At 54.6% G+C, this 17,644-nt stretch overlaps 2 protein-coding genes and 1 long non-coding RNA gene across 6 annotated transcripts in view; 1 reads left to right on the plus strand and 2 right to left on the minus strand.

Annotated features, from left to right (window-relative positions):
• Nucleotides 1-1,105: 1,105 nt before the first annotated feature.
• Nucleotides 1,106-10,678, minus strand: RCVRN (recoverin). The gene is made up of 3 exons (XM_084863958.1): nucleotides 7,110-10,678; nucleotides 3,765-3,876; nucleotides 1,106-2,089 (listed from the first exon to the last, which is right to left on the minus strand). Exons 1-3 carry the CDS (start codon nucleotides 7,488-7,490, stop codon nucleotides 1,968-1,970), a joined length of 615 nt encoding a protein of 204 aa, XP_084720084.1. The 5' UTR covers nucleotides 7,491-10,678; the 3' UTR covers nucleotides 1,106-1,967.
• A 90-nt stretch (nucleotides 10,679-10,768) lies between these two features.
• LOC311611632 lies at nucleotides 10,769-16,646 on the plus strand. Its single transcript, XR_014793132.1, has 2 exons — nucleotides 10,769-14,820; nucleotides 15,018-16,646. It is a non-coding gene; the product is annotated as an uncharacterized lncRNA (long non-coding RNA).
• The window catches only part of GAS7 (growth arrest specific 7), a gene marked incomplete at its 5' end in the record, with an annotated part of 195,460 nt that continues 193,256 nt past the window's right edge, over nucleotides 15,441-17,644 (minus strand). For all 4 annotated transcript variants that reach the window (XM_084863929.1, XM_084863932.1, XM_084863930.1 and 1 more), the window contains one exon: nucleotides 15,441-17,299. In XM_084863929.1, coding sequence (XP_084720055.1) covers nucleotides 17,186-17,299 — 114 coding nt within the window. In that variant the 3' untranslated portion in view covers nucleotides 15,441-17,185. The remainder of the gene's footprint in view (nucleotides 17,300-17,644) is intronic.

Below are 17,644 nucleotides of genomic sequence, written 5' to 3' on the forward strand. Positions count from 1 at the left end.
CTGCATGGGCCCTTGGGTGGCCCACTGTGTCTGATGCCAGAGGGGTGTCTTGGCAGATGATTCTAAGAATAACTGTCCTCCTCCAAGAATTGCTGGACCAGATGCTGTGTGGCCTCATCTGCTTCCAGCTTCCACATTGTAGGATCAGAATTCTCGGTCCTATCATCTCCAGGTCAAAACTACTGAGGCAGCCTAGTGTAATAGAAAGTACCAAATCCTACTCTCACTTTGTGCCTTGAGTGTCCCCATCTATACCCCGGGGATAACGTCTCAAGCGTCTAACAGGGATGCCTGCCTCCAAACCGAAAAGTTAGGATTACTCTCAAGTTCACCCTCTACAAAAACCAGCACACTCTGTGGTGGTCATTGTGCCATCGCTGGGCTAAAGCTGGGGTGGGGCGGGGGAAGAGTCACCTCTAACACCAGCAAGCGGGGACTCCCCTGCTTCAGGGGCTTGCACAGAGGTTGGTCAAGTGTCCAGGACCTCTGTATATTTTCTGACCTCATCTTGGAACTTAAAGCTGGAGAATACATTGGCCTTCAAAACAATGACTCCAATGATCTGAGAACCCACTGGTGGAGTGATTTCTGGGGTGTCCCTGTCCTAGGAGCTTTGAGGAGTCAATGGGGGCCGGTGGCAGCCTTGGCCTGGCCTCTGCTCATTGGCTGATTGACCCTGGGCAAGCTGCCTGATATCTGGGCTCCTCTCCTTTTCTCTCAAGTGGGGCACCTCTACCATATCAACACGGAACTTGTCATTATCCCCTGAGGCCAGTGACTCTCCCCACTTCCCATCTCAGCAGGTGGCATCACTGTTCATCCAGCACCCAAGCCACACACCTGAGTGCCATCCTTGCTCCTCCCTCCTCCACCTGCAGCCAGTTAGGTGGATTCTAACTCCCAAATACCTCCAGAGTGATCTCATTCTCTCCATCCGACTGCTGTTCCTCAGCCCAGGCCATCTAGGCATCTTCCAAAGTGTCATCTCCAGTGCCCTGCCTCCAGCCTTGCCCCTCTGATTCAGTCCCACTCAGCCAGAGGGAGCCCTTACAAACATGGAACCCTCCTATTCCAAACCCCACAGTGGTGCCCACTCTCCCCACTGTGAACACTATGAAGCTGCCAAATGCCTCCAAGGGCTGCAGGGAAGGCCTGATGGTCTGGTTCCGCCTACCTTTCAGCCTTAACTCCCCATTGGCTGTCCCTCCTCTGTGCTCTCAGCTTCCCTGGCCTCCACAGGAAATGCTCATTCCTGCATTAGAGTCTCTGCTGAGACACAATGCTCCCCCACCCCACCCTTCCCCCCATCAAGAACACCTTCTTTGATCCAGGGGTGCTGGGGGGGCGGGGGAGAGAGGGGAGGAAGCCCCTCCTGTTACAGCTCGCAGGGCTTTGCACATCTCCATGGTAACCTCCCACTTGTAATGGCTGCTTCCAGGTGTGCAATCCCCTCTGCACCCTGAGCCCTGAGAGAGCAGGGCCTTGCCCACCTTCTTCACAACCGAGTCCCCGCATCCTGGTAACCACTGCAATGGCAACGCATCCCTGATGTGGCGGCCGAGCCCCAGAAGTCATTTCTGTTTCCAGTTCAAGAACAACCAGCGGTGGTGTGTCCAGCAACTCTTGCGTTTATTGGAACCTGCTTATCCAGCAATCCACAAAGGAGCTTACACAGGGGTGATATTTAGGACTCTTGTGACCTAATCCTGGGATTATCATGGATGGCCCGGGCTGGTGGACTGGGGAGGGGAGGCGGCATGATGGGAGGGGCTCTAAGACAGGGAAGGAGGAACCGGTAGATGCTAAAGACACTTCTGTTGGGCAGGGAGCTGTGCTGTGGGTTTGGAGGCCTCTCTCTTGGCCACTGGCGAGTGTTTGTGTGCATGCATGCGTGTGCGCGCGCACGTGTGTGCATTCGCGTGCTTACGTGAGTGGTAAGGGGAGGCAGGAGAGCTGAGCAGTTGGCATCAGGGGTTCTTTTCCTTTTCCTTTAGCCTTTCCTTCACTTTTTGAGGCTCAAATTGGATCAGTCGCAGAATTTCCTTATTGGCCAGGGTCCCCTCGATGAACTCTTCCTCCGTGAGTTTATCTGCGAATGGGAGACAGATACCACCGTCAGGACTGGCTGTTTTAAGCTGCCCCAGGGCTGACACTGCCAGCATGCCCCATGCAGATGTGTCTATCAGGAAAACCTTGCATCCCAGCGCCCCAGGATAGTCCCACCCCTGCCCCAGATACCCGACTTGGTCCTCCCCAGGAACCAGCAATGAGAAGGTTAATGGCTGGCACTACAGAGGGGTCCAGGGTGTATTTTAGTTACGCTTCTCTTCTGATTGGCACTGTCCTGCCTTGCTGGTTATTAAGTATCTTGAGTGTTAATCTAGGTCTGGGCCTCAAGTTCTGGAAGAACTTTTGAAGTAGAGCAAACAGTTTCCACTGAGAAGGAGGGAACAGCATCCACTCTAGATAGGGGAGTGGAAGTTGAGGGGCGCAGGGGGGTGCCAGGAAGAGCCTGGCTTGTGTGAAGAGGTCTCTCTGACCCGCCACCCCAGCACATGGGCAGCCTCATGATTCTCAGCTGACAGCTCCTCCATGATTCTTCCCTCTGCATCTCCCATCCCCCTCCCATGTGGGACCAGGGAGTGCCTCGCCCAGCCTCTGGATTCAGTTCTGTCCAGCTCAACGCTCTCCAGCAGCTGTTCCTCTGAGCCAGAGCCACTGTGCTTGGGGCTGAGGTCACTTCAGAGGGTGGAGGGCAGGGTGTGGCGGAGAAGGAAGTGACGTAAAGTCCCTGGCCCCAGGAAACTCTCGGTCTGCTGGGGAAGACAGTCACATGTAGAAATAACTCTAAGATGAGACTCTTAGAATAACTCTTTCAGATCACGCTTATGCTCAGGGTTGCCTGCACGTAGTGGCTGGCGGAACCGAATTGCATGCCCATTAGCTTATGTTCTGGGCTTTTCCAACACCCTTATCTAAATCCTGGATTAGGACCCAGCTGGTTGCCTGCAGGTCGAGGTGGGGAAATGTAAAATCCAGCTGTCCTGTCAGCCTCCCAGAGAGCCTGGAACCCCACCATCGGAGCCGAGTTCTGGAGCCAGGCCTTGTCCCACGTGGGCACGTGGAAGGACACACACACACACACACACACACACACACACACACAGCCCCCACCCCACCTCCTCCTGTGACGGTCACTCGGGTCGGCTTCCCCGGGACCCAAACTAACTTCCCCAGGGAAACCATAGACACGAGACCCGGCTCACTTGGGACCCCATGCTAATTCCGATGCAGCCCGGGCTAACGTTTGCTCTAACGCTTAGAAAGCGTTTTGGAAAACAAGCGAAGCAAATCCCCATGTCTAGGAGCCGGCCGCCCTCTTAAACAGAAAGTGCCTGGGATTCCTCTAACCTTGGCGTTGGCATACACAGGTCTAATGAGCTATTGCCTTTGTTTCTTCCTGTTGCTTCCGTGTGGCTGTGTGAACCAGAGCTGTTTTTCTCAGAAACCCTCCACCCTTACAGCCTTCCTCCCCCCCGAGACTCCCAGGCAGCCGTGGGCCGTGTGAGCCCAGGACGGGGCACCGTCCCCATCACAGTGGCAGCTCCATGGGGAGCAGGGCTGGCCCTGTGGCCTCTGTCCACTGCGCGGAGCGAGGTGTTCCCATCCCCCTGGGCACTGGCTCTGGGAAGGCTGAATGTTGGTGGGACCAGCGGGAAACAGCCGGGACTGCACAGCAGAGCCACGGGGGAGAAGGCACTCACCATCGTCTTTCTTCCCAAAGAAGCCCCAGATCTTCTCCGCTCGCTTCTCAGGGGTGTTCTCGTCGTGTGGCAGGTGCTTGGCGTCCTCGGGGCTGATCATTTTGAATATTGCCTGCGCCGAAGCAAGGGGAATGGCTGGTCAGAGGAGCGGCGGAGGGCTGCAGCTCTGGGTTAGAGCGCGGGTTCCAGGCCCGGCCGCCCTGTCAGTCAGAGTTCCTGGGCGGGCGCCTGTGTTTCTGAGACCTCCAGCTGGATGGGGAGCCCAGGGGTGAGGGGCCGGGGGAAGGAAGGCTTTCCCTTCTCATGTGTCCCTTTCTGTACTATTGGCATTTCCTGACCATGCAGACATATGACTTCCATTTTATTGAAAAGCATGGAAGAAGCTTCCTGATGTCATCCTGTGGCAGCTCAAGGCTGCAGTTTGGGAACTGCTACCTTGAACCCACTGCCTGGAAATTTTAGAAAATCTAACAGCTTCTCCCCAGGTCCCTGTGGTACCGGGTTGCCCAGCCGGGTTGCCTAGCAAGGGCTAAAATTTGCTCAACACCTAACATGTGCCACTTTTCTGAGCATTTTATTTTATTTTTTAAAAATTTTAAACATATTTTATTGATTTTTCAGAGAGAGGAAGGGAGAGGGATAGAGAGTTAGAAACATCGATGAGAGAGAGTCATCGATCAGCTGCCTCTTGCACACCCCATACTGGGGATGTGCCCACAACCAAGGTACATGCCCCTGACTGGAATCGAACCTGGGACCTTTCTGTCCGCAGGCTGATGCTCTATCCACCGAGCCAAACTGGTTTAGGCTTTCTGAGCATTTTACATGTAACCTTCCCAACCTTATAAGGTGTACATGTATGGACCCCATTTTATAGACGCAGAAACCGAGCCAATTAACGTACTGAGCGTCACGCAGCTGGAAGCAGATGAGCAGAGCTTCTGACCCAGGTGCTTTGGGTTTAGTTTGCATCATGCCACTTGTTAGCTTATGCCTCTCGGAGCATTTCAATGGCTGGGGAGGGGAAGGGGAGGCCTCAACAGGGTTTCCGAAGGCCTCCCGGGGCTCAGCACACCCCTCAGTTACCCTTCTGTGCAGGAAGGGACCCAGAGGAAGGCTTAGCTTTAGACTCAGGAGCCTTCTCACCTCCCTCCACGCTAACCAAGGAGCCTCGTGTGCGCATGTGTGATGGGGGAAGGCAGGAAGTGCCTCTGCACCTGTGGTCAGGGAGAGGGACAGGTGGTCTCCAGGGGCCCATCCAGCTCTAGGTTACTAGGATCCCACCAGCTCGGTAACTCCAGGGCTGGCCAGGCCCAGAGAGGACACTCAAGGTCATGGCCCTGAGCCTGTCCCAGCCTGAGCCCTCAGCCTGGGGCAGCCTCGGGTGCAGGCAGTGTGTTGGGTGGCAGTAGGAAGGGCACCTTTGGATTCGGGAGCACAGCAAGGCAGTGGCAGTAATGTCTATAAATTAGCCTGGAGGGGAGGTCAACACACTAAGTGCCCTTAAAAGTTCTCTCCTCCCTCCCCCTATAGCAAGGAGCAAGGAATCAAACCAGTAGCTGGGGAAGCAGCCTCAGTTGGCAGGTGCCCACAGCCAGAGTGGAGGTGACTGTTGACTCCTCTCTCTGTCCTGAGCGATGGGAACCACGTGCAGGCTTAGTGGCTAAATGCTGGGAGGAACTGGCTGCCTGCCCCATCCTGCTTCCAACACCGAGGACAGACTGTCTGTCAAGGCCTCAGTGAAAGAACCGAGAAGGAACCATGGGATGCTCACCCTGGGAGGTTACACGGTTTTCCAAGGCCATGAAGCTGGTTGGTGGCACAGCTGGGACAAGAATCTGTAATTCTGGCTTCCAGGCTAGTGACCTGGTGATCTGGTGAGTGGCAGAGCCTTGACACCATCTTGACTAGCCTCAGCCATGAATTCCTCTCCCCACTCTATCTCCCCTCCCCCCTTCCTTCCCCATCCCCTTCTTCCTCCTTTCTTTTCAAGGAGCACCAGCTTGAGGCCCCGGCTAGGCCTGGCGTCCTTTAGGTGGTTCTGAGGATGTGGTCCCCATCCCATGCCACCTGCCAAGCCAGGGAAGTGTGATCCAAAGGCCCTGGCCAGTGAGGTTCCCACACACGCCCGCCCTTGACCGGAGGCCCGAGTGGAGTCCCCTGGCCACAGCAGTGTGCTGTTATTGTAGTCATGCTGTCGCCTAACGAGGGAGGAAGAGCTGTGCAATGAAAGCAGGGTTACAAAGGCATCAAAGTATATGAACCATGGAAACAGTCTCTGTCTTCATGGGAATGTCATTAGAAAAAATATAGCAAGTGGCATGAGGTAGAGGGATAAAAAAAGATTGGGTAAAAAGATACTAAATGAAGGTAAATATAAATACTATACTAGGAAAAATAGAAACATGCTAATTGTCCCAAATTTAGGAATGGTTACATAATTTTATGACATTTCCACAGATGAAATTCTAAGCAGCTATTAAACATGGCTTGGAAGAATGTATACTGATATGAAAAACATTCATCATAAAATAGTAACTGAAAAAGGTATAAAACCCTATGTGAATATGTCATAGCTCTAAACTTAGTTTAAAATATACAGCTAAAAGGATGGAAATGTATATACCCATACATTGATCATTTTCTCTGGATGATGAAATTAATAAAGGTAATTTTAGCTTTCTTTTGTATGTTTCTAAATTTCATGAATTACTTTTACATTAAATAAGACTATTTTCAAGTTACTTAAAATCTTCACAACCGATGTGCTCCCAGGCTGGCTAGGATAGGGGTGGAGAATGGGTGTGACAGGCACTGGCCTCCCAGGGGCCTGAGCATCCCTCGTTTGATCCAGAGCACGGGGATGAGGAGCTGAGGCTCCGGGGAAGGGCCATGAAGACAAGGAGACCCGGAACCCAGATCTCATATTCCCCCTGCCACCCGCCCCCCCCCAATACACACCACCTCCTCCTATTGTGTATCTGGACCATGTCAGGGAATCATCTGACTATGCAGTTGAAGGTGTTGAGGATATTTTAATAAACAGAAGAAGGAAGGAAGGAAGAAGGAAAGAAAGACGGAAGGATAGAGGGGGGGGAGGGGGTAAAGGAAATCATAGGAAATACCCAGATTCTTTTTTAGGAGGAGAACAAAGCTGTGGGAAAATGCCCAACCTTCTGTTCATCTCAGTCTATGAGAGACCCCTCGCCAGGCTCTCAGAGCCATTGGGTCACAAGGCCTGGCCCCCCCACCCCAGGCCCTCCCCCAGCTGCGCCCTGACCTGGATGACCCCAGCCCTGCACGGGGTAAGTGGGGGGAGGGGGGGCGGGGGGAGTGGAGACTGACCATAACGATCTCCAGCACCTCGCTCTTGCTGATGGCCCCGTTGCCGTCCACGTCGTAGAGCGAGAAGGCCCACTCGAGCTTCTGGCTGGGCTGGCCGGCCGTGGTCATGTGCAGGGCCACCACGTACTCCTTGAAGTCCAGGGTGCCGTCGCTGTTGGCGTCGAAGCTGCGGAACACGTGCTCGGCGTAGGCCTTGGGGTCGGCGTCGGGGAAGAACTTGGCGTAGATGCCCTGGAACTGCTGCCGCGTGATGCGGCCGCCCGGGCACTCCTTGAGGAAGGACTGGTACCAGGCGCACAGCTCCTCCTGCGTGAACTTGGTGCTCAGCTGCAGCTCCTCCAGGATCTCCCGGGACAGGGCCCCGCTTCTGCTGTTCCCCATGGGCGAGGCGGCGTGGGTGCCTGGGTGGGTGCCTGGGTGCGTGGGAGGGAGCGGCGTGGTCTCAGGCCGCCGCCCGACACAGACCCACGGAGATGCTGGTGGATTAGGAGGATTTGCGGCAGGTTTACCCCAGTTCTTGGAGGGAGGAGGGGCCCAGAACTGGGAGGAGAGGCAGCCGAGCTCCCAGAACAGCCCTGAGATTAAAGTAAAGAGCTGACCGCAGGTGCCCAGTCCATTCTGGCCTCTGGGAGGACAGGAAGGGAGGTCAGACCCTTCAGAGCCCAAGCCTTGGGCCCCTGGCTCCTCCTTCTTTACCCCCAACTCCAGCTCTCCCAGTGCAAGGATGTCCCCGCCTGCCCCCCCGCCCTAACTCCAAGGGTCTCATCCTTCACTGAGCCCTCCCGTGCAGGGACCAGGCTCAGGAGAGCGCCTGGGTTCAAATGCCAACTTTGCAATTTGCTAGCTGTGTGACCTCAGGCAACGTTTTGTAACCTTTCTCTGCCTGAATGCTCTTCTCCTAACTCTTCCCCTCCTTCCTGGCTTTCCTGAGCTGTCCCCTCAGCAAGGCCTGCACTGCCCACTCTATTTGCAATTGCACACCGCACCCCCACCCCTCAGCAGGCCCCAGACTGTTTACCCTGCTTCATTTTGCTCCCTCCCCCGTACACCTTCTGACTTCCTCTTTACTTATCCCATGTGCTGCCTGTCCCCTCCCGAGAATGAAAGCCCCGTGGATGGAGGAGGTCTGTCTTGTTCCCAGCTGCCTCTTCAGTGCCGGACCGTGTGTGCCTGGCAGGTGCAGGCCTTCGCCAAGCACTCCTGCAGTGAACAGGCCTGATAATAGATTACAGCGTCTATGTCATTGCTTTTGTGAGGCTGAAATGGGTGGATACGTGCAACAGACTTAGAACAGAGCCTGGCACATGCTGAGTGCCAAATACATGCTAGTGTTTGTTATTATTCACCTACAACAGGGATCAAAAACTAATCTGCCTCCAGGAGCCAGCAAGGGGAGGGAGGGAACGACTGAATCAGGGAGACAATAGGGAGGGGTGAAGCCTGTGTCACACCCGTGAGGGCTTGCCAGTGTTCCACTCCATTTGAATGTGGTCATATGGGATTATGGCCCCGTGGTTATCCAAGAGAAACCCAGAAATCAGATTTTTAGATGCAATTTCCAAACTTTTAAACTTTGAGAGTCACTTCGAAAATTTTACAAAACATGGTGTGTGCCAAATACAACATCTCTGAGGTTCAGTGTCAGCTCGCAGGTTGCCAGTTTGCCCCCAGCCTGATACCTGGGCTGCAGGCACCACGTGCTTGTGGGTGAGAGGATGCATGCGCGGGAGGTAGGGAGCTCTGCAAGGGAAGCCTTCACATCTCTGCCGTCATCTCCGCGGTCGGCTCAGCCACGAGCACAGGACACAGGAGGGGCCCTTGCGGTGTGTTTGGCACCTGACTTCTCACGCCCCAGAGGGGAGGTCAGCAGTGCCCTGGCTTGGCTGAGCCTAATGCTGGAGGGGAGTGCGCCTGGAACCTCAAAATTGCCAGATTGGATGGGAGAGATGTCTGCTCTTTGCCGGGGCTCATAACTACAAAGAATGAACCCCACCATCTCCAGGCGGTGAGTGAGGGTTTGCCCCCTATCCCAACAGGCTAATGGCAGGGGCCAGCGGGTCCCTGCTGCTGGGGAAGCCACCTGCCAGGCCCACCCCGCATGCTGCTTAGGAAGGACCGAGAAGTTCAGGCACCGGGTGTGCTGAGCATCCCTCCTGCCCACGCACCCCCTGTGGCTCCAGAGTGTTTCTCAGGAGGCCTTCATGTTAGGTGTGTGTGTGTGTGTGTGTGTATGTGTGTGCGCGTGCGCGTGTGTGCACTCACTCCTTTTCCCCATCAGTGTGTGAGAGCTCATTATTTCTTATAGGAGCCCTTTCTCTCGTTCTGGATTTCCCTGTCCTGTAGCAAGGCATTTGTTTCCAGAGCAGTTAGAAACAGGACAGTCACTGCACTAGAAAACAAACAAAACCCAGGCCATGAACGAGGCGGAGGCTTCATACCTGACCTCGGAACCAGGTGAGAGAGGCCGTGAGAAGTGCCTCCTGGGCCCAGGCTGTGCACACCAAGCCTGCTGGTGAGGCCAGGCCGGGGTTACAGGGAGAAACGGAGCTCCCAGGCTCACCCTGCCTGCCTGGGTCACTGGGGGCTAAGTGGCAACGCGGGAGGGAAGCCCAGGCCTGCAGGCTCCCATCCAGGGCTCTTCTGGAGACATAACTGGGGCCCGAGCCCAGGGGGCAAGAATCTCCATTTCTATAGGTAAGGGGTTGCCATGGCAACAGAAGATGTGGCCAAGGAAACAGGGCCCTGGGTTAACACAGAGGTAGCTGGAGCCACACTCCCTCTAGCCCCTGACCTCTCTGCCCTTTCCAAGGGCAAGGAGGAAGGAGCTGGAACCGGGTCGGAGGCAGCCTGGCACTGGCCGCATTCTTCAGGTTGCTGTGCCCAGAGGGGCTGGACCGCTGGAGGGGACCACAGGCAGCTGTGTTGATGCTGCTGAAGGAGGGGTCATGACCTGGAGGTTTGTTTGAAAACCTGCATAAACATCTTCTATCAGAGGGAGAGTTTACACTCCTTAGCCAAACAAGTTGTTGGAGATGATGTATTGTGAACGGATTTGTTAAGTCTGAGCTGGGACCATAAACTCTCCCCGAACCCCGAAGACCACTGGGGAGAAGGCTCGTCTCCGGTCAGTCTCGGTGTGTGTCTCCCCGGGCCTGACCTTGACTGCAAGAAGCAGGCTCTTCCCAGAGGTTGGCCCTGTTCGCACCCCAAACCAGGAGCTGTCTTAGCTGTTAGCCAGGGCCCAGCCCCCAGGTCCCCAACCACCATTCACTCACCTTCCCCTGCTCTGAGCTCAAAGACAACATGACCTTACCCCCTGGCTTGTTTCATGCACTGTGTTCCCAGACCCAGGACAGGGTAGTGGGTGCTCAATAATATGGCACCAAGTGTGGAAGGGATGGATGGATGAGACAAAAAACTAGAGCCAGCTGAAACCGGTTTGGCTTAGGGGAGAGAGCATCAGCTTGCAGACTGAAAGGTCCCAGGTTCGATTCCAGTCAAGGGCATGTACCTTGGTTGCAGGCATACCCCCAGTAGGGGGTGTGCAAGAGGCAGCTGATCGATGATTCTCTCTCATCGATGTTTCTAACTCTCTATCCCTCTCTCTTCCTTTCTGTAAAAAATCAATAAAATCTATGAAAAAAGAAACTATAGCCGGGAGCCCCTTGTGTCTGCAGGGCTGTCACCAGGAGAGTGGCCTGGGCTGGGGGCCAGGTGTGTGGGTATGGCAGCTTGGCACCTGTCTGGCGGGCCAATGCCCAGGTGCCTTTTGGCCCTCTGCTAAGTCCTCAGGAGAAAACTCATCACCGATGCCGGGAGCCTGGAGGAATGCGAAGACCCTTTGTAAAAGGACAGAAGGCCGCGCTCCAGGAAGGAGGCTCACCCAGCGGGACCAGCGTCGTTGGACAGTTTATTTCCCATGGGGTGACTCTGCGCATCTCAAGTGTCCACCCAGAGCCGAGGGAAAAGTTGGGAGAGCATTTAACTCCTGAAAACGCCTCATAATAACGCAGAGCAATTATATATAGCAAATGCCTTCAAAATGGAAACCCTTTAAACATTTAATTCTTCAGCATTAATACACACAAATGCTATTATGGGGGGCGGGAAGGGCGCTCCCATAGGGATCGGAGTTTCAACAGGGTTACTTATAAATTATATTACATCGATTTTATTTACCCATCTAGGCAGCCAGAGGGGAAGGATATACAATTCCAAGTAAACACATTCATACCGGGATGAGGAATGCTGGCAGGAGACACAGCTTTGCAACATTAGAAATGTATAAAGTATTTAGCAAAAGTTACAGAAAACAGACCAAACAAGCAAGTTTATTTTGTTAGAAAATTCCACCTTCATCGGGTTTGTGATGTGCTCGTGTCTGTGGAGGGACCGCCGTGCCCCTCCGCCCCCTCACCTCCTTCCTGTGGGCAGGGCCAAGCTGCCGATGCGGGGCCCCTCACCCAGGGGGGCTGGTGTCCCTTTGAACATCTGTCCCCGGGGCCACACGGCTGCCTGGAAGCCCCGGCTCCCGAGAGCCAGGACCCCCAATGCTGTAATGACGCTGGAAGAGAGCGTCTCCCTTGACAGATGGGTCCACAGAGGTCCCGGGATAAATGAGACAGCAGAGCAGCTAGTCCCATGCTCTTGCCCCTGGGACCTCTGTCCCAGGGTCACACTGTCCCCAGCAGAGCACCCGTGTGCCGCACCCTTTGCATTCACCCTTGCAATCCCATCGGGAATCTCCCTGAAACACAAAGGATCAATGTTCCCGGAACGGCGCCCAGAGCCGTCCGAGGTGGTCACAGCCCTCTGCCTCAGAGGCACCTCCCAGCAGAGGCCCCGGAGAGCCCGGCCCAGCATCTAGATGGTGAGAGGAAAGGGAACATGCTTTGTCACTTGTCTGAGTCTCACCCCAACCTGCAGCCATAGGAGCTGCGTCCCTCCCTTCAAGAGAGGCCAGACAAAAATGAGACTGCTAGGGGCCAGATGGTGGTGAAGGGTCCTCCCCGGCAAAAGGCAGCCCAGGCCTCCAGCAGTGCAGACCGTGGCTTCATTACAAGGAGCCTGCGGGACTGCGCCGGCCTGGCCTGGACTCAGGGTTACTAGTTTGTCTGGCTGCCTTCCGTGGCTCACCTGTCACTGAGCAGACTGTGATCAACACAGGGCTTGGAGGAGCTGTCACCGTGGGGGTCCTACAGAGGAACGACCTCATTGTCCATAGCTCACAAAGCTCTTAATCGTAGCTTCATTTGTATCTAAACGGAGGCATGCCGGGATGTCCCTCTCGTGAGGATCTTAGGTGACACCATGCACCACTGCGCCGATAGGACCCAGATTCGGTGTGGCCATGTACACAGGGCACAGAATTGGGAATGGCTCGTAGGAAGATAGGCTGTAGTAACTGCAGAAGGCCTGAGACCTTCTAGAATCATACCCTTGGTTTGCAGATGAAGCAGATCCAGTAAAGGGCGGTGAGGAGCCCAAGGCCAGTCCCTGCCTTCTCATCCATGCTATGCCCATTCGCTTCCCCCCCACTTCACCCCCAATGCTCAATAAATGCCAAAAAGGACTGTGCAAGCGGAGCAGACGAGAGGGTCCCCAGGACAGAGGGACCTGCAAGCTTCAGGGCACAGCAGACGTGGAAGGCAGCCGAGACCCCGCCCACCCCTCCGCCCACTCCCTGGCAACCTTCTGCATTGTCTAATCCTGGCATGAGCCAAAAAAGGCAAGCCTGAGCCTCCAGAACTACCTGTGGGCATGGCTGGCTTTTGGAGGAGGAGCCTGGGGCTGGAAGCAGCCGCACAAACAGGCTAGCTCAACAACACCTAGCCGAGTGAGAGAAGCCAGACGCAAAGGCTACACAGAGTGACTCCGTGTACACAACCTTCTGGAAGAAGCAAACCATAAGGTCGCAGAATTAATCAGTGGTTGCCAAGGGCTTGGAGTGGGAGGAGTGGCTTGACTCTGGGGCTCTGGGGGAATTGGAGTGATGGAAAGATTATGTTGGTTCCAGAGGCTAAGTTTGTCAAAATTCACAGAACCAGTATCCTTCAAAAGGGTGACTTTTCCTGTGTGTCAGTAACCCTCCATCCTGAGTATTAAATACCTCAGCAAACCTGGAAAAAAAAAAAAGGTGGTGTGTCCTGTGGGGTGGGAAGGACCAGTGGAGTGAGATGGGGTGCTGGCTAAGTGAGCACGCCGCCATCTGCACCCCGCGTAGCATTTGTGAAGTGCTCTCCCTGCCTACGTGGTGACAGCAGGCCTGCGGAATCCGTGTCGACGCCCTGCTCCGGTCCAGGCCTCGCCCAGCTGGGAGCAGAATCCCTTAAACACACTGAGGCCCCTGAAGCCTTTGAATTTTATGGCTTGTGTTTCCAAGAAGGGACTTGGGCTCAGCCAAGAGTTTTCTGCACCCATCGCCTCTCTAGTAATTGGTCAGCTTTCACACGGGGAATCGGCGGCTTCTGCGGCCTTCTGCCTGGGCATCCTCCGGCCCCAGGGGCGCTGGGTAGAGGTGGAGGAGGCCCGGGTGCACCGAGACAGAACCTCAGGACAGCCACCCCCGTGGTTCAGTCGCCAGGGCTTTGCAATACTGATAAAAAACAAAACAAAAAAAAACAAAAAACAAACAAACAAACAAACAAAAAACACTAGGCAAAAAACCGGAGGGACCGGTTCCTTTTCCTAGAGGTTGTCATGGCAACCTGCTCACGTTGAAGACCGTTTGTCATAGAGAATTTTTTTTTAATCCGGGTTTTCACAGATAAAACTAAGTAAAGGCAGGTAGAAGGGGCTCACTTGTTTCCAGAAATGAAAAACCCAGTGAAATCCTCCTACGACCTAAACAACCAGGACATAAGCGCAAAGCAGTGACCAGAGAGAGGGTTTGCTACCCTGACGTGCAGGTTTAGATGCTCTGGACTTCACCCTGACCTTGACTTCACCCAGACTGCAGGGGTGGGGATGGGGGTGGAGGTGGAGGTGGGGGGGCTGCTGACAAGAACAGGGGGCCGGACTGTCGACTCCAGCTCTGCTCTTCATTCAGTTTTAATTTCATTGGCCATGCTTAGGCTGCATCCTCTTTGTAAAGTAAGGAGTTATTTAAAACAAAAAAGAAATCTCAGACCTAATCAGTTTTGCTCAGTGGTTAGCACGTCAGCCTGTGGACTAAAGTGTCCTGAGTTCGATTCCAGTCAAGGGCATGTACCTTGGTTGTAGGATCCATCCCTGAGCCCGGTTGGGGCATGTGCGGAATGCAACCAACCAATGTGTCTCTCTCACATCGATATTTTCCCTCTCTCTGTCTCTCCCCATTCCTTTCACTCTCTCTAAAAATTAATGGGAAAAAATATTCTCGGGTGAAGGTTGACCAGACAGAAAAAAGAAATCTCAGAAATTCAAGTTGGATATAGGCTGGGAGTCTAGTGACTAGGGCACTGAGCGCTTGTTGCTGTCTATCTCCCACCAGTTGGGTAAGTGCCGTATGACGGTAGTTTGCATTATAATTACAGGTTCCCACTCGGTTAAATGTGGTAGGTTAAATGTTCTCATTCTCCAGAAAGGTCAACATATCCCTGACTACCGTGGGCAATAGAGGGACTGGCAAGAGGGCCTGGCTTGTCCCAAGGATCTGCTGAATAAACAAATGAATAAATGAATGCAGGTCAGCACAACAGACAGTATCCCTGAAAACCCAAGGTCTGCAGGGGTCTTCAAACTACGGCCCGCGGACCACATGCAGCCCCCAGGGGAGTCTGATCCTGCCCGCCAGGTTTTTTGGGCAGTGAGCGCAGCCAAGGTGTTACAGTAGGAATTAGTAGTTCATATAGTCCGGCCCTCCAGCTCTCTGAGGGACCGTGATCTGGCCCCCACTTTAAAAAGTTTGAGGACCCCTGGTCTACAGAGTACCTCTATGTGAATGCCTTAACTGCAAGAACCCTAAAGAAAAGATGTCTATACAAAATCACAGAAAATAAGCCAATACCTTGCCCTCAGATCTTAGCACAGCACTTGTCTTCAGCTAAATGCTTGACGAATGAACAAAAGAGGAAAGAAAACGTATGTGAAAAAGCTACCGAGACTGAGGTAAAGAGATGAGGAGGAGAGAATCACTTCATCAAACAGACCGGCCCACACTGGGCCAGTTCAGGCTATCCCAGAAGAGGCAGGAGAGCTGCCTCTGTCCCAAGGAGGAGCAGGAGGCTAGAACCCTCAGAGAGAAGGGAGAAGGCAAACTCAATGAGCATATCCACTCAAAATATGTGTTCCTAACAAGGCTTTGAATATCTGAATATCATCCACAAATTAGTTTACTAAGCCACAATGCAGTTGCTACTTGCACCTGTTTTTAATAAAGAACCCAAGAACGGATACCCTGAAATCGGTGGCTGGTGTCATGGCCCCGTCCCAGAGCCAGGAGTGGCTCTCCATGCAGTGGACAGACTCAGGTTGGAGAAGGCCTTCACACTGACCTTTCTGGTCGGGATGCTTCAGTGAGAGAAGGGACACAGTCTGGTTTGCTTTAGTATATTCAGCTTCTCTCTACCATCAGCTGCGAGAGAGCGGTCTGACTCAATGCAGGAGGCACCGGAAGATCCAAGGTTAATACATCATCAGATACGTAAGACTGAAAGACCAGTGAGTTGTGCTCTTAGAATTCTACACTCTGGGGAATATATGGATCCTGTAAGTCCACAGGAATCGCTGGGGAAGATGACGAAAAAAAGATGGGTTGGTTCTCAGGGGAGGGGTTGCAGGCTGCCACCTGCCCTTTGCTGGCTGCACTTCCTCTTTCAGGTCCCTATTCTTCCTCTGGGCCTTTAGAACTGCTTTTTCAAGACTTCACATGACGGGGCACACATTTGCTGTGGTCGGGAAGAGGAACAAACGATGGGCAAGGACCCGACTGCTGCCCTGAAAGCTCCCTGAGTCACACTCAGACCAGGTCTTACCGGGAACTGGGAGCTGAAGAAGGGGAAGGGGGCCCGGCACCAAGCAGGGCCTGATGAGGGGCTCTGGGCTGTGCAGGAGTTGCTGAGGCCACGGTAGCGAGACGCTGCCCAGTAGGCAACAACCTACTGCGGCCATGTTAGTCTTGGATGCCTGGACAGTGACCACCAATGACAGGAAGCCATATGAGGGACAGTGATCCCAATGCTGGCATATGCAAGCAGGGGGAGCCACTGGGGATGACAAAGGCTTGTCCCAGCCTGTCTCCCACATGGGACTGACCCAGCCCTGTTTAGAGTGTGGAAAGGGGCGGGGATGGGCAGAGGGAGCATCTGCAGAGGGGGAGGAGGGGGACTGGGGATTCTTGGACTTTGCAGAGGATGCCTGATCTACTGGGGAACCCGACTCAGCACTGTGACTGAGGGCCAATTTGCTTGATGAGGTAGTTCCATCCTGACCTCTCCAGGCAGGGTCAGTCTGGGAAGACGGGAGCTAGGCCTTCTTCCCAAGACTCTTGATCATGAACGGTGACAGGGAAGAGCCAGGATGTGGACTCCCAGAATGCAATGGGGGAAAAATAAAGAAGGAAGGCTGCAAAGGATTCTGAGTGCGGACTGTTGAACGCTGCCTTCTATCCACGACTGTGATCCTGACACTTAGCTTGGAGACAGAGACCTCCCTCCGCTGACCCTCCAAAGCCCTGGAGACCAGAGGGCCAGCTGGAGGAAGGACCTCAGGGCCTCCAGGGGCACGAGCATGTGACACAGCTGGCTCTGGGCAGGGCGATGACCCTACGGTGCTCAGCAGGGACCACAAAGTTCCAGCTTCAGTTTGTTCCCGAAACGGCAAGCACAACGTGGGAGTTGGGGGGGGTCTTCGGCCTCAGAGACAAGGGCGGGGCTGTGGATCCACCTTCTTGTCCTGGGAACACTGGGGACCTCCCAGCGAGGCCGCCAGGCCGCCCTTCTGGAATGGCTGGCTGCAGCCCTCACCCTTCCCTCTCCTCAGTGGGCAGGAGAGTGGGGGAGAGGGCAGCTCCACTTGGCAGCAGGACCCACCACCTCCTCTCCATGGCGCCCCCGGCCCCTCTCCTTGGCAGGACCCCGGGGGCCGCATGTGCCCGCCTAGATCTCCATGTCCACAGGGCGGATGTTGCCCGTCTTGTGCTCTCTGACCCACAGCTCCCTGTCTTTGGCTGGGTCCACTTTTCGAAGCAGCTGGTCCACAGGCTCGACTGTCTGCAAGGGATGGAGGAGAGAGGACGCCATCTCAGATCTCACTGCCTCTGAGGCAGGCTGCCCGCCTCTCCGCTGTCACAGCAGCCTCTCGGAGGGCTGGGGGCCCCAGGGGAGGCCCGTGAGGGGCAGACGTGCAGAGGCTGTGAGAGCGGGAGCCGGGACCTCTCGTCCCACCCTGCTTCTCATCGAGCACTTGACCCTCCGGACCGCAGGCCGGATGGAAGGGCAGAGTGGCTCAATGGCTCCAGGCCGGTGACCAGTTCCACCCTTCGCTCCCACGGCTACCACCGCAGAACAGGACCAATGACACTGTCCCGTTAGACATGCTGCATAGTTCTGGTTCTT

The sequence above is a fragment of the Pipistrellus hanaki genome, assembly GCF_964339955.1.
Source record: "Pipistrellus hanaki genome assembly, chromosome: 16".
Lineage (NCBI taxonomy): Eukaryota > Metazoa > Chordata > Mammalia > Chiroptera > Vespertilionidae > Pipistrellus > Pipistrellus hanaki.

Bases quoted from the DNA above. Each gene is read 5' to 3' on its own strand.
- RCVRN (XM_084863958.1), bottom strand. From the start codon at position 7,490: ATGGGGAACAGCAGAAGCGGGGCCCTGTCCCGGGAGATCCTGGAGGAG. The intron at 3,877-7,109 runs GTCAGTCTCCAC...GCTTCGGCGCAG, and splicing joins AGGTGCTGGAGATCGTTATG to GCAATATTCAAAATGATCAG. The intron at 2,090-3,764 runs GTGAGTGCCTTC...TCCCATTCGCAG, and splicing joins CTTTGGGAAGAAAGACGATG to ATAAACTCACGGAGGAAGAG.